The sequence below is a fragment of the Trachemys scripta genome, chromosome 4 (genome assembly GCF_013100865.1).
Source record: "Trachemys scripta elegans isolate TJP31775 chromosome 4, CAS_Tse_1.0, whole genome shotgun sequence".
In the NCBI taxonomy this organism is placed as follows: domain Eukaryota; kingdom Metazoa; phylum Chordata; order Testudines; family Emydidae; genus Trachemys; species Trachemys scripta.
The window spans coordinates 62,833,547-62,852,756 of NC_048301.1; the positions used below are offsets into that span (position 1 = coordinate 62,833,547).

General features: G+C 42.1%; 1 protein-coding gene across 2 annotated transcripts in view; it reads left to right on the forward strand.

Moving 5' to 3' along the window:
- The window catches only part of SNAP23 (synaptosome associated protein 23), a 38,675-nt gene that overhangs the window by 11,997 nt on the left and 7,468 nt on the right, over positions 1-19,210 (forward strand). For both annotated transcript variants that reach the window (XM_034769180.1, XM_034769179.1), the window contains exons 2-5: positions 9,708-9,817; positions 10,481-10,522; positions 12,748-12,796; positions 13,350-13,467. In XM_034769180.1, the coding sequence (XP_034625071.1) occupies positions 9,761-9,817; positions 10,481-10,522; positions 12,748-12,796; positions 13,350-13,467 (266 nt within the window). In that variant the 5' untranslated portion in view covers positions 9,708-9,760. The remainder of the gene's footprint in view (positions 1-9,707; positions 9,818-10,480; positions 10,523-12,747; positions 12,797-13,349; positions 13,468-19,210) is intronic.

Below are 19,210 nucleotides of genomic sequence, written 5' to 3' on the forward strand. Positions count from 1 at the left end.
ATCAAAGGAGTGAAGTTCCAAAACCACTTTCCAAGGGGAGTGGTGCGGGCAAAAAACCTAACTGGCTTCAAGACAGAGCTTGATAAGTTTATGATGAGACTGCGTATAATGGCATGTAGCTGATCTGTGACTGCTAGCAGCAAATATTTCCAGTGGCTGGTGATGGGACACTGGATAGGGAAGGCTCTGAGTTAGTATAGAGACTTATTTCCCAGATGTTTGGCTAGTGAGTCTTGCCCATATGCTCAGGGTCTAACTGATCACCATATTTGGGGTTGGGAAGGAATTTTTCCCTCAGGTCAGATTGGCAGAGACCCTGGGAGTTTTTTGTCTTCCTCTGCAGCATGGGGCAGGAGTCACTTGAAGGTGTAAACTAGTGTAAATGGTGGATTCTTTGTAACTTGAAGTCTTTAAATCAAGATCTGAGGACTTTAGTAACTCAGCCAGAGTTTAGGGGTCTATTACAGGAGTGGGTGGATGCAGTTCTGTGGCCTGCAATGTGCAGGAGGTCAGATTAGATTATCATGATGGTCCCTTCTGACCTTAAAGTCTGAGTCTATGCCAGCGCTTGGAGTTCAATTCATAATCCCCTTATGTTGAAACTGCATCATACAGTTCGGTATGTTTCTCAGTAGTCTTGGCTGTAAGATAAAGTAATTTATTCAGAAATTAAAAGGGTGCTTTAAAATAGTCTTGGTGTCAGATCTAGGTTTTTATTCCTTTTTTAAAAAGCGGATTTGCATACCTTATTGCACACATTTTTGCAACTCGGTTAATTTCATTGACATTTTAATATGCCCGTTCAGTTTTGCAAACAGTGCTGTGCTAGTGCATTAAAATCAGAAAGTGAAACAGATTACTCTAGTTTAACTCACCAAATTGAGTGAAACAAATGTTCCTCTAGATACTAAAATACTTCTATTTACTGGATCAAGACCTAGAAGTGCCAGTGCAGAGTCTCTTGGAGTCAGATATGCTTTGCATTGGTGTGGGGGACCATACTATTATTTCTGTTTATGGGATCAGGGACAGTGCCTCTAATTTCCCTTAGTTTTTCAAGACACAGATGCCTAGGGACTGCCATCTAGTTTGGGATTCAAAATCTTCTGCGAAATCTGCTTTATTCTGTTCTTTCAACTTCTTAGTGAACTAGGAAATAGATGTGGGGAAAAAAGTACATCCACCTTCTGCATGAGGCTCCAAAAGTTCTGAAAAATCAGCATGCTTGGAATCTCGGGGCATATTGGTGCTGAATCCAGCCTATAGAAAAGGAGGTATTCCAGTTCTGATAACTGAAAACACAAATCCTTTTTCCAGAGTGTGGATGCCTATCTAAAATTCATAAACTTGTCTTTACTCAAAGCAATATACTTTTGTTCCAAATGTGGAATGTTAAATTTTATTTTTGAAAAGTTTATGAAAGCCAAATATTCCTGTCCACTTTTTAAAGCAAACTGTAGCTAATAAAAAGCTCAGGCCAGATGCAGCATCTAGCTTTCAGTGAGGTCTTTCTTTTACCCTATTGTTTTAAACAGGGTTGTCTGAGGCCTAGAAGCTGTGACTTACCCAAGTTCTATTTTAGTTGACTTACAGACCTTAAGATCTTCTTGGCTCCTTGTGCTTTGGCTAACAGCCGTGTGACCTCTGAACAGCTACTTGGAAATAAGGTGCTATATATTAACTCCTGTCATTTTGCTGGTGAAATAGGTGAATTTCACCAAGTATGAAACTGGTACTACAGTAGAACCTCAAAGATACAAACACCAGAGTTAAGGACTGACTGGTCAACCGGACACCATGTGGAACCAGAAGTAAGCAATCAGGCAGCAGCGGAGACAAAAAACAACACATGCTGTACTGTGCCTGTATTGCTTCTTAAAGGTAGGCACATCGGGGCTGCCTGTCCCCACCCCACCATCTACTTGCTATGTGGGAGGCAGCCATGTACAGGTAGGAGGTGAAGTTGCTAAGTTTCACAGGCACGGCTGTGAGCCCACGAGCAGGCGAAGGAGGAGCAGTGCTGGGATCTGCAGCTTTCCTGTAAGCTACAAGCACAGTTTCTTTCCTGCCCCCTCCAGAAAAGAAACTTCCCAAGTTCCTACTGGAACCTGGCCTGGAGTGTTTGCTGCTGGAGCCCAAGCTCTTGCCTGCACGCTGCACTCTGGAGGAGCAGCTCGGTTTTAAAGGGCCACAGTCTGCATCATGTACCTACTGACACCGCAGTGCCCCAGGGTGTCTCGCTCATCACCCTTGCAGCAGGGGCTAGAACCAGCCGCCTGTGCACACCCCCATTCGCTGGGCAGCCACTTACGGGTAGGAGGTGAAGACGCTGAAGTTCATGGGCACAGCTGTGAGCTCCCACTCTGAGCAGTCCACCCTGAGGAGCATCCCATAACATCTTGTTCAGAGTTATGAATAACCTCCATTCCCGAGGTGTCCATAACTCTCAGGTTCTACTGTATGCCAAAAACAACTGTTGAATAAAACTTGTGATCAAATTTGTAACCTTCATACTGTAAATAGAACTTGTTTTTCCGTGGCATCCCCAAACCATGGCCGGTTGTGGCCATTATGATTTGCAGGCCATATGGTGGTGGTGTCTCCCATCAATTTGGCACTGACCCTTTACAAGGGAGCCCTCTTCTTTGCAGGGTAGCAGTAAAGTTGATACCAAGACCTGATGTTACTCCTTCAATTGATGCCATTGCTAATATTTAAAGCAGTGTCCTGCAACTCCCCACCCTCTAGCTACATCTAGGCTGCACCTCACTGGTGGCAGCATGTAGGTTATATGTAGCTACACACAGCAGTCAAAAGCAAGCTGCATGCACACTGTGGTGTGTAGCTACACACATCAGTGAAAGGCTTCAGCAGAGGGAGGCACCAGGGAAAGGTTCTAGCACAGGGGAGGGCAAACTACAGTCTGTGGGCTGGATCTGGCCCATCAGGGCTTTCAGTCTGGCCTGCGGGATTGCCAGCCCCATAGTGCAGCGGGGCTAAGGCAGGCTCTCTCCCTGCCCCACGCCGCTCCCGGGAGCAGCCGGCACCACATCCCTGGGGTGGGGGGCGGCAGAGGGCTCTGTGAGCTGCCCTCGTCTGCAGGCACTGGTCCCCCCCCCCATTCCTATTAGCTGGGAAATGGGAACCACAACCAATGGGAGCTTCGGGAGTAATACCCAGAGGTGAGGGTAGCGCGTGGCAGAGCTGCCTGCCCTGCCCTGCCCCACCCCACCCCCAGGAGCCACTGCCGTACCTGCTGGCCACTTCCAGGAGTGGCGCAGGGCCAGGGCAGGCAGGGAGCCTACCTTAGCCCCCGCTGCATGCTGCTGCCACCTCCGAGCCGCTCGAGGTAAGCAGTGCTGGGCTGGAGCCTGCACCCTGAACCCCCCCTGCTCCCCTCTCTTGAGCCCCCTCACCCCAGCCTGGAGCCCCTTGCCCTGAGCCCCTTCCTGCACACAGCACCCCACCCCACACCCCAACCCCCTGCCCCAGCCCACCATTCATGGCCCTGCATACAATTTCCCCACCCAGATGTGGCCCTCAAGCCAAAAGTTTGCCCACCCCTGTTCTAGCGGCTCCCTATGGCTAGGAAGCACTCTAGCAGCGGGGAGCTGTCAGAGCCTTTGCCTGCTGCCTCCGTCTGCAGGAGCCTTTCCCTGTGGAGGGGAAAGGCTCCAGCAGCAGGGCACTACACTGCTAAAAATGGCAGAGTAGACTAGGAGGCACTGCTTGGGTGTGTCAAGAGCCACGTAGAGTACATAGCCCCTGGGTTCAGGCATGTCTTATTCACCTAAACAGTGCCTCACCGTATACGCTATTTATACCTATGCTGGGGGGCATGCAGTATATGCACTCTGCTTGATGCCAGAAGGAGTGTGCAGTGTAGAGGTACTCTTAATGATGGTTTCAACAGTTACAGGATAAATAGATCAATTAAGACTGGAGCTGGTAAATAAAAAAAAAAACTTACTACTTTTTATGATGGATTTAAATGAATTCCTAGGAAAATCTTACTTTGTGCTTAAATGTATACACCTGATTTGCTTATGGGTGTAGGGAAACTTGCCTGGTTTCATAAGGATTAATCATTCCAATTTTCAGAGTAAGTGTTCTGAGAAACAGTGGGTTTGGGTTGGCGGTGAGATACTGTGCAACAAAGGGATGTCTATGTGGTTTGTTTCTGCTTCCTTTTTTTATTTTGTTTTGGCAATGATTACGTTGTGTGGGGGAGCTGTAAGATAAGCGGCTCAGAAAATAGATGAATATTGGGTATCGGCATTGCAAGAGTAGTTAGCTGCTTGGCTAACCAAACAAATTAAGTAAACTGACATGAACTGTCTGTTTGCTTTCATTGTCATGTGTACCTGAAGAGGTGAACTGTAAACTCTGAGCACCTACAAGGCTGGAGCTCTGGGAAAGGGTGTGCTTAGGCTGCTGGGAACTCTGGGTTAGCATTGGTCCTGGGGGTGGGGGGTCTAAGGCAGGTGGGTCACTAGAACCATTTCTGTAAAGGGAGAACAGACAGAACCTGTGATAAGAAGTTTGCCAGAGATGCAAAGGAAAGAGACTATGCTACAACCTACCCTCAGACCAACAGAAGCTTAAGAGCACACAGGCCCAGTGTGGTAGGACACAAACACAGCAGCCTGATCAGCTCTAGCAGAGGGAGCCTTACAAGGGCTGTGTAGCAGAAGTTAAGTAAAAGCAAACTCTAACCTATAAGTTAGTGTTAATGCATTTGTTTGTCTCTTATTCTAAGAGAGCCAAACTTGACCCCAGGGAGTGGTGATCTCGCTTGTGCTAACCATGATACAGGGTCCTTAAACAATAAGGAAAGTACCAGCTACATATTGCTGGCCCTGACGAGATTTGTGGTTGACAAAATGAGCATTGGACACTCAACAAATAAATCAGTTGAGATTCTGTATAGTCTATTTCTATTTTTTTTCTTTTTTGAGGGGGTGGGGAGGGAAGGAAGTGACTGGGAGTAGAAACATGGATTCCACGAAATGTCATGTATGGTGAGGAAACTCTTCCTGTATGGCTTTCTGGGTAATACCCTTTCTCTTCTGTTCCAGTATCTGTCAAAATTGTATTCTGTCCAATGTTACTGTTGGGACATAGTTTTATTCCCTGAATTTGTCAGGGATGATCTTGTACACCAAGTAAAATGATGATAGCTTTAAAAAGACGATGAAAATTATCTAAACTGATTGCATTCATAGACTATCTTCTTGTGACGCTTCCCTTAAAATGTACTTCATTATAAGGCTATCTAAGAAACTAACATTTGTGTACTCCTGTTCTAGTTCACTATAATGGTAATGTTGGCTTCAAGAGGAAAAAGGGGGAAAATCCCTTTTAGCCTTAAAAAAACAAAGTTGTAAAGATCCTTAATTTTTGTTTAGCTTTGACTGGAAAGGACTTGCAGCCAGCAGAACCACTTCCTCTCATAAATTAGTACATGCCTTTTGGGGTTCTTTCTTCCAGCAAAAATGACATGCCTGGAGTTGTGTGGGTGAAAATTGAAGTGAAAATGAGGCATTGTTACCTTGTGACTTCCTTATGCTTTAAGTGAAACTCCAATGTCTGTGCACTATAGAAAACTTCTTAACAAAAAAAAGTCCATTAGTCATAATGTGAAAAAATTGCTATATGGGTTTAGTTTTTCTTCTGCTTAATCAACTTTGCTAGCCCTTTGGGAATTCTCTCTGAATAGTTACATGAGATGATACTCAACATAAGAACACCTCAGATTCTAAGGAATCCTGGAAGCAACTTGGCTGGTAAGGGTATAAAAGCTGAGTGAATAATTTTGATTTTTCAGGTTAGGGACCGAACCAAAAAATCCCATGGGGGGGAAAAAGTCAGTTTGAACTAAAACTGATTCTCTTCAGTTTTTCTCACCAAAAAGGAAAATACACTCTTCTTCCCTCCCACCCACCCCTGATTTTGGGTAAAACAAAAATGTCTCGCTTAATTGAAACTTCTTTTTTCCATTTTTTTTTTGTTGGGGTAGTTTTCAAGTGTTCACATTTTTTGTTTTGAAATTTAGTTATTTTTCTAAATAAAATACCATTTCAAAGTGAAATGCTGAAACGCTTTGTTTCAAAATGGTTGAAATAGAATGTTTGTTTTTTTTAAACTTTTTTTTCAAATTTGTTTTGCCAAAACTTAACAGAATTTGACCCAAATTTGTGTATAGTTGTGGTACTTTAGGGGAAAAAAAGCATTGCTAGCAAATTTACTATTGCTGGAAAAGAAAAATTCCTCTAGTTTTAGTACAATGTATAATTCTTTTTCAGGGGTCATGGCTGTCTCCTCGACAGAGTAGAAAAACAGTATCTTCTGCAGATGACTTCAAATTGGGTGTCCTTGGTTTCAAATTTATGCTGGCTCAGTTTTAAATTCTTTGTTCTTCCTATGGAATAATTGTTAGCCATTCCCCCTTCCCTGCACCCAGTGCACATACATGCATTTTTGCATTCTGTCTAAAACTCTGCATGTAGATACTGTAGGTTAATATTGAGGAACTTGGTGCTTCAGTGTCAAGGCAGTGCTGAGGAAAGCTGTAAAGTGTAAACAAAGTCATTTCTCAATTGTTCTGGCTGAAAGAGGAAATGAAGATTATCGAAAAGGTGCTAGAAGGCTGATACTTTCAAACCATTGTCTAGTATCCAGTGTTCTTCTTGGCTTTTTCTGGTATTGATGCATTATGACTATTTCACACACTTATAAACTGAAACCAGTTTTTTAAGCATGATAAATAGAGAAGTGGATGGAGAGGAATAACTTTCAGGTTGCTAGTCTGACTAGAACCTTCAATGAAGTTCTGACTGGGGGTTGCCACATCTTTAAATCCATATAATGGATTGCTTTTCGCTCTCCAGATTGTATGGTCTTGTATCACGTATTGCAACACCAAGGCACAAAAGCATGAGATTAGGATGATGCAGTAACCTCAACTCAAGCCTTATTTATTTTTTATGGATCTATGGATTAACTTTAAATTAACTCTTACTCTTTTAGAGTACATGTCCTTAAAGAGCCATTTTATTTCATATATTGAAGTGCTAAGGTTATTGTGCCCACTCTTCCTTCCCTTCTCTCCTCTTCCTTACCCTGTTGCTTTCTGATCTGTCAATCATATAGAAGACCTCTCTTTAAGCTGGAGGTAGAAGTGCATTAGTGGCAGTATGATCAGGTTATTAAAAATGGAGTGCCTTGGACTTATCAAAAACACTGACTTTTTCTCCAGGTAGACAAGCTTCATTGAGTTTAGATGTTGAGGGCTCTGTGGTGCAGGAGGTGGTACCAGAACCTGTTCATAAACAAAGCTTTCCAAATGATCGAGATCCTTCTTAGCATTAGGCAATTAATGTTCTTCATAAAGCAAATCTAATTCATGCAAACTGTAGAAAATATTGCTCATTGTAGTACATTTAGTTCACAAGCAGAAATCTGGGAAGATATTCACAGTAATTAATGTTGGCCATTACCCAACAGCAGTGGTTCTCTACCAGTGGTATGCATACCTCCTGGGGGTATGCAGAGGTCTTCCGTGGGTACATCAACTCATCTAGATATTTGCCTAATTTTACAACACACTACATAAAAAGCACTAGTGAAGTCAGTACAAACTAAAATTTCATACAGACAATGACTTGTTTATACTGCTCTATATACTATACACTGAAATGTAAATAAATATTTATATTCCAATTGATTTATAATTATATGGCAAAAATGAAAGTAAGCAATTTTTCAGTCAGTGTGATGTGACACGTCTGTATTTTTGTTTGACTTTGTAAGCAAGTAGTTTTTAAATGAGGTGAAACTTGGGGGTACATAAGACAAATCAGACTCCTGAAAGGGGTACAGTAATCTGGAAAGGTTGAGAGCCACTGCCCTACAGTTACAGCAATCTGGACTATAAAGCTCTTGCTCTTACCAAAGTGAAATCAATATTCTAGAGCAGGGGTGGGCAAACTTTTTGGCCCAAGGGCAACATCTGGGTATGGAAATTGTATGGCAAGCCATGAATGCTCATGAAATTGGGGGTAAGGGCTCTGTGGTGGGGCCAGAAATGAAGAGTTGAGAATGTGGGAGGAGGGTCCAGGCTGGGGTGCGGGGGGGGGGTGTGAGAGCTCCAGCTGGGGGAGTGGACTCTGAGGTGGGTCTGGGGATGAGGGTTTGGGGTGCAGGAGGGTGCTCTAGGCTGGGACCAAGGGGTTGAGAGGGAAGGAGGGGGGATCAGGGCTGGGGCAGGGAGTTGAGGGGTGCAGTCTCAGGGTGGTGCTTACCTCAAGCAGCTCCCAGAAGCAGTGGCATGTCCCCCCTCCGGCTCCTAGGCAGAGGCTCAGCTAGGCAGCTCTACACGCTGCCCCGTCCGCAGGCACTGCCCCTGAAGCTCCCATTGGCTGTGGTTCCCGGCCAATGGGAGTTTCAGGGGCCGCGTACAGAGCCCTGTGGCTGCCCTACGTGTAGGAGCTGGGCGGGGGGATGACAGACGACATGACGCTGCTTCTGAGACCCCCGGTTGGAGTGGGGAAAGCCCCAGACCCTGCTCCCCGGCTGGAGCTCGAGGGCCAGATTAAAATGTCCAAAGGGCTGGATGTGGCCCCTTGGCCGTAGTTTGCCCATCCCTGCTATAGAGGCAGGATTCAAATGGAACTAATAACTTGAAATACTTACAAAAGGACAATCTTGTTGGACAAATAGCCTTTTCCTTTGACTAATCTCTTAAGAAGAAAAATATTCTGCAGTTTCTCTTCCATTTTTTTTCTGCCATTACATAAATTCAAATTGACAGTCTTAAAAACCGGTCCAAATTCAGAACCAGAACAGAGTTTTAATATCCTTTTGATGAGGAGGTTGTTGAGAGAGCCAGTGTACAAAAGTATAAAATGCAGTGATTAAATGGTCAACTCAGACCATTGCAAATTCAGCTACCAGAATGGTCATGTGAGTGGTGCACATCTTAGATTAAAAGCCAATCTGGTGCTATGCAGACAACTGTTTCAGGAAAGTTTTTATACTGGGTTAGTTTCTAACAAATATTGTAATTGAAAGGAGTTGAGTTTTCAGTTGACTCCAGGAAATGCTATCTCAGAATAGAATCTGTGCATACTTGGATGCTGTGTATATAAACTAAACATTATTTTCAAGTACATTACACACTTCATGTTGAAAAGTGATACCTGCAATTTGTACTTTCAGACTATTGGGTACAATGGCTAGTGTTTTCCCTGACTCCAAAATCAGCAGTCTGATTTCTGTTCTTGTTTGTGAGGTTTTTTATTTAAGACTTTCTGGTCTAGGAAGAACTCAGGAAATGACCAGTAGCTAGAATTTCCCATGAAATGTAAATATCCTTTCTAGGACAGGGATTTAACAATAGCAGAAAGAAAACAAACATTAAAATACTTTATTTGCTGGTTCGTTCATGAGGTTTTTTTTGTTTTTTTTCACTCATACCTCAGTTTTGTAACACACAGGTGAATAGCTCTGTTAAATAACCCCTAGTACTATACAAGCATTGTACTGTACAGAAGGAAGTAGGTATGCTCTTATACTCTTTGAGTTCAGTGTGTTGCCTTCCAATCATCTTTTCAGTTGAAAAGTGTCATTTGTAGCAGCCTTTACAGACTAATGCACACCATCTCCAGAACTTATTATGGGTTAATGTTCTGTTTCAATTTTTACAGGAGACTAGACCTTACTTCCTTTTGATCAACTCCTTTTAAAGCAGCATCTCATCATGGCTGAACTGTCACCTGAAGAAATTCAATTGAGGGCCCACCAAGTCACTGATGAGGTAAACTTTTCCCCCAAGGCTCATTCAGGATCTTAATATATAAGTTATCCTAACTTGTGGAGAATAGGAAGGTAGGGGGAGCCTAGGAAGAAGACTGCAATGGCAAAGTTGAATATCCCAAACTTCAGTATCTTCACCTGGTAGCTACTGGGGCCAGGTTTTGTTTTTGTTTTTAAATAGGAGCCTGAAATTTTACTCCTAAAGTGGCACCTGCCTGATTTTAAAAGTGCTGAGCTTCTACAGCTCCCACTGAGACCAATGAAATTGGTGGGGTGCTCACCCTCTTAAAAATCAGGCAGGTGCTTAAACACTCATTTTAGGATCCTGAAGTTACGCTCCTATTTTTTCTGATCTTTGCCTAGCTATAGTAATTGTCCCTGAGATATCAGAGCAGTTTTTTCTAGTATCCGAGGAGCACTTGAAGTATCAACTTTATTTTGTTGACCTTTGTGTGTACTGAGAAATATGAATAATAGCCAATGGAAAAGAATCCTAGATCATTGTAGCTCTGATACATAGGTGTGGATAGTTGCTTATCCCTTATTTCCAGATTATTAAAGCTTTGTGTACTAGCTATTTTATTATATTGAACTCTTAGTGTTTGAGAGTCTTACTGATTCTCTTACAACATGTGCTTCACTATGTTAAATCTTCTCTTTCTAGTCTTTGGAAAGCACAAGGAGGATTCTTGGCCTGGCTGTTGAGGTAAGGGAGCGCTTACTAAATCTTTGGAAATGCACCAAGTTGGTGCAGCAGTGTTGTCAAACAGTTTCAGAATAAATTGACTATACAGGGGAGACAGTGAAATTGACTGTACTTTGTCAAATGTACAAAATAAACAAACTGGGAAAAAAAATAGAAATTTCTCTGATCTTTCAGTTATAGTCATTTTGTAAGAAAAGTAATTGAAAGAAGTTCAGACAGTTTTTTGATGCTGTAATAACTGGAAACACTAGAACTGTCTACTGGCAGAAGATGAGGTGAAATGGCAGACAAGTGTACCTTGAGAGATGGCAGAGACTAGGCTTTAAAAAATAACCCAGTTGTAGGGATACAGAATATGGAGACAAATTATTGGTTATCTAAAGATAAACTCTTCCACTTCTGAGAGCCACAGTTGGGTAGATGGCTTTCCAGGTTGCAGCTGAATCTCCTGCACTTCCATGTTGTCTGACAGGTCAGAAATAGTTGGTGTCTTGTGACCAGTGTTAAAAGGTAAAGTAACTTTTGGGATGCAAGACAACATAGAAGCAACACAGAATGGAATTGGATAACATCACAGTTTCACAGTCTCTCTAATATCTGGCAATCCATAGTAATTCTATCTGAAGCCACAAGGAAACTGAACATCCATTCCCAAAGTTTAAACTTGTATCCAGCCATGACTGCTTGGTAACCAGCAACCAACCACAGTACCGGAGGAGTAGGGTGTGAGATGTATAGAGATAGAGCTATATCTTTTTCTTTGCTTCCATGCCCAAAGGGAAGGTCTGACCTGCCTTGGGACTTCTCATCCTTATTGACTGCTATCAGTGAGCCAGGAGTTGGATGGGGATTGGCATTACCAGCAATCTGAGAGGCATCCTTGGCAAAGGCTGTCACTGAAGACTTGAGCTTTTACTTGCTCTTAGAGTTAAGGACAGCTGAAGATGGCAAAGATGCATCCTCAAAATAAAGATTTGATTGAGGCTGTGCTTGACTGCCTTGTGCTGTGGCACATACTATTTTAGGAACTGAAAGAGATCCTGGCACTAATGGGGTACCACATCAGCTAATTCTAATTTAACAAAGCTCTTCGATACTGGAATCTCTGGTAGTGACATACTTAATACGGGCTTCTTCAGTACTTGAGAAATTGCGAGCGCCTTTAAATTCCTCACACTTTAAAGGATCCTTAGACAAAATCTGCGTTTGAACAGAAAGTTCTGCCCTTGTAGGCTCAATAGTTGGACCCAGTGGTCTCGGTACTGATGTGGCCTCAGTGCCAATTTGAAAACTTGAGCACTTCAGCCCTGACTAAGCTTTGGGATTGATTTCCCCAGTGCCAGAGTTGCTGTTGACTTTGACTCACCTAAAATTGAATGTAGGTTACTTTGTTCCTTCAAAGGGAAAATGGCTGATCTGGTGTAGGGTCTAGAGACTGGGCTCATAAGGCTTCCTCCTGGAGGAAGCCCTACCACTTTCCCTGCCTACTCCGGCCATCCTATGTGACGGTCTTATCCACTGGGCAGTGACTTAAGTGGTGAGGTTGGGACTTGATTTCTCATTGATTTGTCCATGCCAAGTTTGATCTGTGTTTGAATATCTGAGTTCAGCAAATCACTTGAAATACCTTTCCCTGTTTAGATAACTCAAAAGGGATTCCTACCAACTTTTAATTGCTTCTGCACTGAGACTAAGCAAAATTGTCAGTCCAAAAAGTCTCAGAACACTGTAAGTTTCTAAAAAGGATATTAATAGTGCCATTTCAACCAGAATTGCAGTATTGTCACTATGTACTAACTTTTTTTACAGTATCCTATCACATGTGAAACTAAGAGCTGGTCTACACTACCACTTAAGTTGATGTAACTTACATTGCTGAGGGGTGTGAAAATGACTCCCACCCCCAAGTGATGCAAGTTACATCGACTTAAAACAGCGTCCTCACTGGCGCTATGTCCGTGGGAGACACTCTCCCACTGACATAGCTTCTGCTTCTCAGGGAGGTGGAGTAATTATGCGGATGGGAGTGCGCTCTCCTGTCGACTTAGCGTGTCTTCACCAGACACACTACAGTGCAGTAGTGTAGACTTGCTCTTAGTGGTGGTCTGCAGTGCAAGCTTCCATTATTCCAATATTGTAGTTCAGAGTAGGTGTGGTCTAGCTAGAGCCTTTGACTGTGTACTGAAAACAGTGTCATTTCTGCAAACCTTCTTTTCTCTTTACAGTCCCAGGATGCAGGAATCAAGACTATCACCATGCTGGATGAACAAGGAGGTGAATTCTACCTGTGTGCAAAGCAGAGTTGTGAATATTAAGTCGGCAGTAATATCTGTGCTTATGTTTGGTGTCCTAATTTATCAGTCTTTGGCCTCAGTAACTCATTTTGGTATAGAAATGAGGTTGCTTCACTAGTCAGATGTTCCTATGTTTGGGCAATTATAGTATTTAAGATTTAGCTCTGGTTCATGTCACTAGACATTTGCAGGCTGTGCAGTTAAATGTGCTATTGAGCCTCCAGCCCCATCCCCCTGACAAAATGTTTCTTTAAAAGAAGCTAGTAACATCTAAACATCCAGACAACATAACTATTACACTATGGGGGGGGGGAAAGCTTTTAATTTAGGATTGCTGGAAATGTATAATCAAAAATTCTATTGCAGCATATGCCACTGTTTGCTTTTGCTACAAAAAGTCTCTTTAGGGGACGAGTGGCTTGAGTATACAGATCTAATTTATGGCTTAGATGTTAACATTTCAGATAAAAGCTTCCCCTCTAATAAGGTCTAATCTCTCAAACTTTTGTATGTTTTGTAACTACTTTTTTTAGAACAACTAACCCGTATAGAAGAAGGCATGGACCAAATAAACAAGGACATGAAAGAAGCTGAAAAGACCTTGACAGAGCTCAACAAGTGTTGTGGCCTCTGTGTCTGTCCTTGCAACAGGTCAGTTAACAAATCCAGACTCAGGTCTGAATTTCTGGGATCCCACAAAAAGAGTACCCTATTGGGGAACATTCAGAGGTGAAATAACTAAAAAACAATCTTTCTACTTGCTGTTAGAGTAAAAACTATACTGATAATAGTCAACTTGCCTTAAATGCTTTTTAGGGAAATTGATAATTGCAGCTTGCTGAAGAGTGTACCATTTAGATAGGGATTAGTAGCTAAAACACACTCTCAGTAACCACCTTTTAGATTTGTAAATAATGGGATCCCAACCTGAAGCTTATATGCAGTAAAGCAATATTAGTGTTCAAAAATAACTTCAGTTTCAACTTTTTTTCTTCTCCTTCTTTATAATAAAGATCCATTGGAATCTGAAATTTTCTTCCCAAATGTATTTCTCTATTGCTGGGATACTGGCTTATTAAGACTGGTAATATGTGCTGGGCTACTCTGTTATTTTTCTTGGCATAGGGTGAGAGGAAGGTGAACATATTATGGCATTTATTTTTTGGAGAGGACAAATAAGATCTAGCATTGAGTAGAACTTACAGATTAGTATATGTGGAGGTCAGAGTGGGAAAAGGAAAACCAGAATAGGCCTTGGTCTTACTAGCTTTAAAAATCTCACATTACTTATTATATTCTCTATTTTTATTTATTTATTTTGCAAGTTTTTGTCATAGTGCCTTAATTGTAATCAGTGTCACCACTGGCCTCTCGGAAAATGTCAATTTAAAAGGCTTTTAGATCCTGCTGGATGGCATTTCTGGTGTAGTTTCAAACATTTGTAGCAAAAAGACAGGTAAAGCAGACGGAGCAGAGAGGGATGTGTTGTACTTTCTAGGCAGTTTTACCATTGAGAGCTACCACTAGTTGTCATCTCTAAGCTGCTCTAAAGTATTAAATGAATTTGTGGAAATCTTACAAAGAAAATGGCTAAACAGGCCCCTCTCTCTGAGGGTGGTAGGGGAAGGAAAGGAGACTCTCTGTATGTATACTTGCCAAAGTGAATTGTGTTTGGACCCACAATAAAAACTTGCAATCGGTGGGCCAAAAAGAGAGCCTGGATCTCTTCAATGATTGAAGTGGAAGTGAGGTAGTTAAACTGTACATTCAAGTCCCTTACATGAGTCTCATTCAGAACAACATAATGCTATGTGATCATCCTGAATTAAAATGAGCATGAGGTTTTCAGGTCTAAAAGTTCAGACTTCTGTTACAACAGTTTGACAAGTAAATAGCTCTGATCTGGCCTGTAGCTCAACACAAAGTTGTTGTACCAATGTGCGATTTCATTCTTCTTAACATAACTTGAATCCTGTCAGTATCTCAGATTACAATCCTGTCCAGGTTTCTGAATTTGTCACATTGGCCACTTCCAATAAGTGATTCACTTTGGGCAAAAAACCTGCAATCTAGTGCCATTGAATCTGAGCAGACTCACTCTGTATTTGTGATGGAGTTTGTGGCACTTCCAAATATGTTCACTCTGAAAGTCACCTACCAGAATTAAGTGCCTTGGGAAGTTTTGGCGTGTGCTGAGGTGTATTAGGGAAGCAATGATGAGGTCAAGAGCAGGAAAAACTGTACTGAGTGGATCTGAAAAATGCTGACAATCCTCTCACCCCAATGTCCCACTTATGAGGGTATCTTACATAAATGTTCAGCACTAGGATAGCCAGTCTTCCACACACAGGCTGAATTTAAACACCAGAGTGCACATAAGTAAATGTTTGTCTTTTTTTTTTTCTTCCCCTACTTTATTCAGATTACTTAAAGCTACTTTGTTTTGAAAGCAAAGGACTTCAGCTGAAAAAAACTGTCACTAACCACTTGCTTGCATGTTTGATGGTTTTTTACTGTTTTTTCCATTCTCTCCTAACATACCCACCTTCCACTTACTTAATAAAAATGAAGACTAAACACTAGAAGCTGGATTCAATTAACTGGTGAAACCGGACTTTAGGACAAGGTCAATCTTGTGACACAGCCTATACTGTTAACCATCTGTCTAAGGTGATGTTCTAAATGGGTATGTGTTTGCATGGGCATGCTGTTTTGCATGCAAGACATGTTGTGACTGTCTGTGGTTTTGTGGTGTTCCAGTGTAAAATTCATGTCTATAGATAGCACATTATAGAATGGATTAGGCATGGGAGCCTATTAACTCTGACCCAGCTCCTTGAGGAGAGGCTGTACCAGTTGTTGATTTCAGGATCTTAAACATATTGGCTTCCTTTTCAGGAAGGTGTCAAACTTCCCCTAGTTAGACAAACATGGAGTAATAGTTTGGAAAATTACTTTAAAAATAGCAACGTGGCAGTCATGTTTGTATTTCAGTGACTCACTCAAACTTGTAGAAATAAAAAACTGATCTTTCTTATTGTCCAGCACCATAAAACTCCACCTGGGGTGGGTGTAAAAGTAAAGTTACATGTTCAGACTTGTGCATCATTCTTTATGGCAAATTCTACTTTTACTTACAACTGTGCCACCCCATTAAAGAACTGCAATCTTTATTAATCCTGCACAAACCAAAATAGAATCAGTATGCTCTCCCATAATTGTGTTGCTTCAGTGCTAACAAGTAAAAAGTAGTAGAAATGAATTTTTCTTACTAAAGCAAGTTCCTTTGAGTGAATAAACAAAAGGGATCAGATCTGAGTAAGCCCCATACCAGAAATGTGACTGAATGCACCAGTTTACGTTAGTATTTGTAGAGCTCTGCTGAGGGTGGTATTACATGGGCTCTGACCAAAGACTAAGGCATTCTTCTAAGCTAGAGTTGTCTACCCTTTTCCTCATTCCCAGAAAATAAATGTGAAGTTACCTGTATTTTTTGCAGCTAAAACTTGGGCAGAGATTCTAATGAGAGCATCAGTCTTCATCTGATACTATTATCATTTTTCTTTTCAGGACACATTTTTTATATCCCAACATTTTAAATAGGGGCTGCAAAATTTTAAACTTTAACTTAATGTTCTTGAAAGGTGCCACACTGACAGAAGTCCTGTAGTTACAGCATAGGTATAGTGCCAGTGAAAGCTTCCCCGTACTACCCTGCAAATGTTTTGGACCAATGGAGAAATAGAAGGAAAAGAGTAGTTCAGGCTTAATGGCCAGTTTAATCCATGGTCTCACTTGTGAGACCACCAACAAACAAGCGTAGTACGTATGGGGTGGTTACAAAACCTCTTTATTAAAATTTTAAAAAATTACACCTGTGTAAAATTTCAGAAACCTCTCTAACTTGGCTATAGAGCTACTTGCCTTTTTAACTTGTATTTCATAGCTCCTTGTCACTGCTACTATAAGAGATACTTGGTTATAATAGGGCTTTCGCTATATCAGGCCATCTTTTTGCTTTTTCTTGGATCATGCACTAAAATCATAATGGTGTAAGTATGACTTAAGTTGTCCTGTGTTTAACACGTCAATCTATTGCTGGAAAACTACTTGAAGAATCAAGGAGAGATGGCATCAGGAAATCATCTCTTGAATATATCTGAAATGCTAGTTAAGTACATAAATGTTTCCCAAGGTTGCTTCAACCTCAAGGTACCTCTTGCTCATCCCCTGTTGAGGATTGTGTCCAAATCAAAATAATTATGCTTCCCTGTTCATCTGTAGTCTTGTATCTAAGATGTTGCATAAAATGACAATCAAAATCTGATTTTTAAAAGCATTAAGGCCTGGTCTAAATACAGCTTTTGTACCAGCATAACCTTTTTGGTTAGGGGGTAACTTTTTCCTCTCAAAATATTTATAGTGGTACAGCTCCTACTGTGAATGAAGTTATACTGCTACAAAGGTGCTTTATACTGGTATAACTTATTTCCATACTAAAAGGAGAATACAGAATCATAGAATATCAGGGTTGGAAGGGACTTCAGGAGGTCATCTAAGCCAACTTCCTTCCCAAGGCAGGACCAGTCCTACTATACTGATATAACTGTGTGTTCACATTAGGATAGTTGTAGTATTTTGTACTGTTTTAACTATACTGGCATAGTTAAAGCAGTAAAGCATTTGTATGTACACTGCAAAGTTTTGTTGCCAAAAGTTTTGCTGTTTTAATTGAAGTGCTTTAATTAAAACCGCTGTTGCATGTCCACACTAGCTTCTTGTGTCAGCCGAGTACGTCCACACTAGCAGCTCTTGCATTGACACAGAGAGCAGTGCACTGTGGTAGCTATCCCACTGTGCAACTGGCCGCAGGGTGCTTTGGGAAGAGTTTGCAATGCCTCATGGGGCAGGTTCAGCATCACATGATGCAGGTTTCTCAATCCCATCCTTCCATGGGCATCCTACTAGATTGCCAGCTGCTTTTCAACTGAAGTGTGTAGGGAGGGAAGTGGAGTGTAAACACTGCAATGCCACTGGGAGAGAGTGTGGTGGGGAGTGTGAGTTTTGAGTGTCAGCATGCAGTCTCCAAGTTCAGACAGCCACCAAAAGCAACCAGCCCTGAGGCAGGGAGTGGGGGGGAACCCCTGACATCAGCCCCCACCTCCCTCCCTGGCTCTGCACAGCAGTATCTCTCACTTGCGTGCGCACCTCTCCCTTCCCCCCCCCCCCCCCCGCGCCTGCTTCTGAGCCCATAGTATGGGAGAGAGCAGCATTCCACATTAATGATTTGCTCTTTGTTGCCGGAGCTGAGTGGCATGCTTAGCTGTCAGACCTTCATGGAGCTTTAACAGGGGAGGAGCCCATGCTTGTGTAGCAGGAATGCAGGGCAGCTGAGTTCAAAACAGTGAGCAGAGTGGTCATGGCAGGCATTGTGGGATACTGGGGGAGGCCAGTTATGGCAGTGTAACGAATGACAGTATCCACAGTGATGCTTTAAGCTTGCCACAAAAAGCCCTGTGCCTCTCATCAAAGTGGTTTTATTTTGTTGCCAAAAGTGGCATTGCAATATGTACACCTCCACTGTTTTGCTGCCAAAAGCTGCCTTTGGGTGACAAAACTCTGCAGTATAGACAAGGCGGTAGTGATTTAGCAGCACAAGTGAAAGTCACTGGTCTTTTTACTTTCAAGAGGACTTGTGCTCAAGAAGAGGATATGCCCATTACTCAATTGGGGGGGGGGGGGGGAGAGACAATAACAGAAAATGTGGAAGTGCTAAATGCCTGCCTTGTTTTCACCAAAAAGGTTGGTTAGCGATCAGATGTTTAATATAGTGAATGCCAATGAAAATTTAGGTAGCATCTGAGGCTAAAATAGGGAAAGAACAAATTTTAAAATTGCTTAGACAAGTTAGATGTCTTCAAATCGGCAGGGCCTGATGAAATGCATCCTAGAATACTCAAGGAGCTGACTGAAGAGATACGAGTCATTAGCAATTACCTTCAAAAACTCATGGAAGACAGGAGAGATTCCAGAGGGCAGAGTGCCAATTTATAAAAAGGGGAATAAGGACAACCCAGGGAATTATAGACCAGTCAGCCTCAGTACCTGGAAAGATAATAGAACAAATAATCAAGCAATCCATATGCAGACACCTAAAAGATAAGGGGATAAGTAATAGTCAACATGGATTTGTCAAGAATAAATCATGACAAACCAACCTAATAGCTTTCTTTGATAGGATAGCAAGCCTCATGGATGGGAGGGGAAGCAGTAAACATGGCATATCTTGACTTAAGTAAGGCCTTTGATACTGTCCTGCATGACTACCTCATAAACAAACTAAAGAAATATAGCCTAGATGGAGCTAGGTGGGTGCAGAACTGGTTGGAAAACC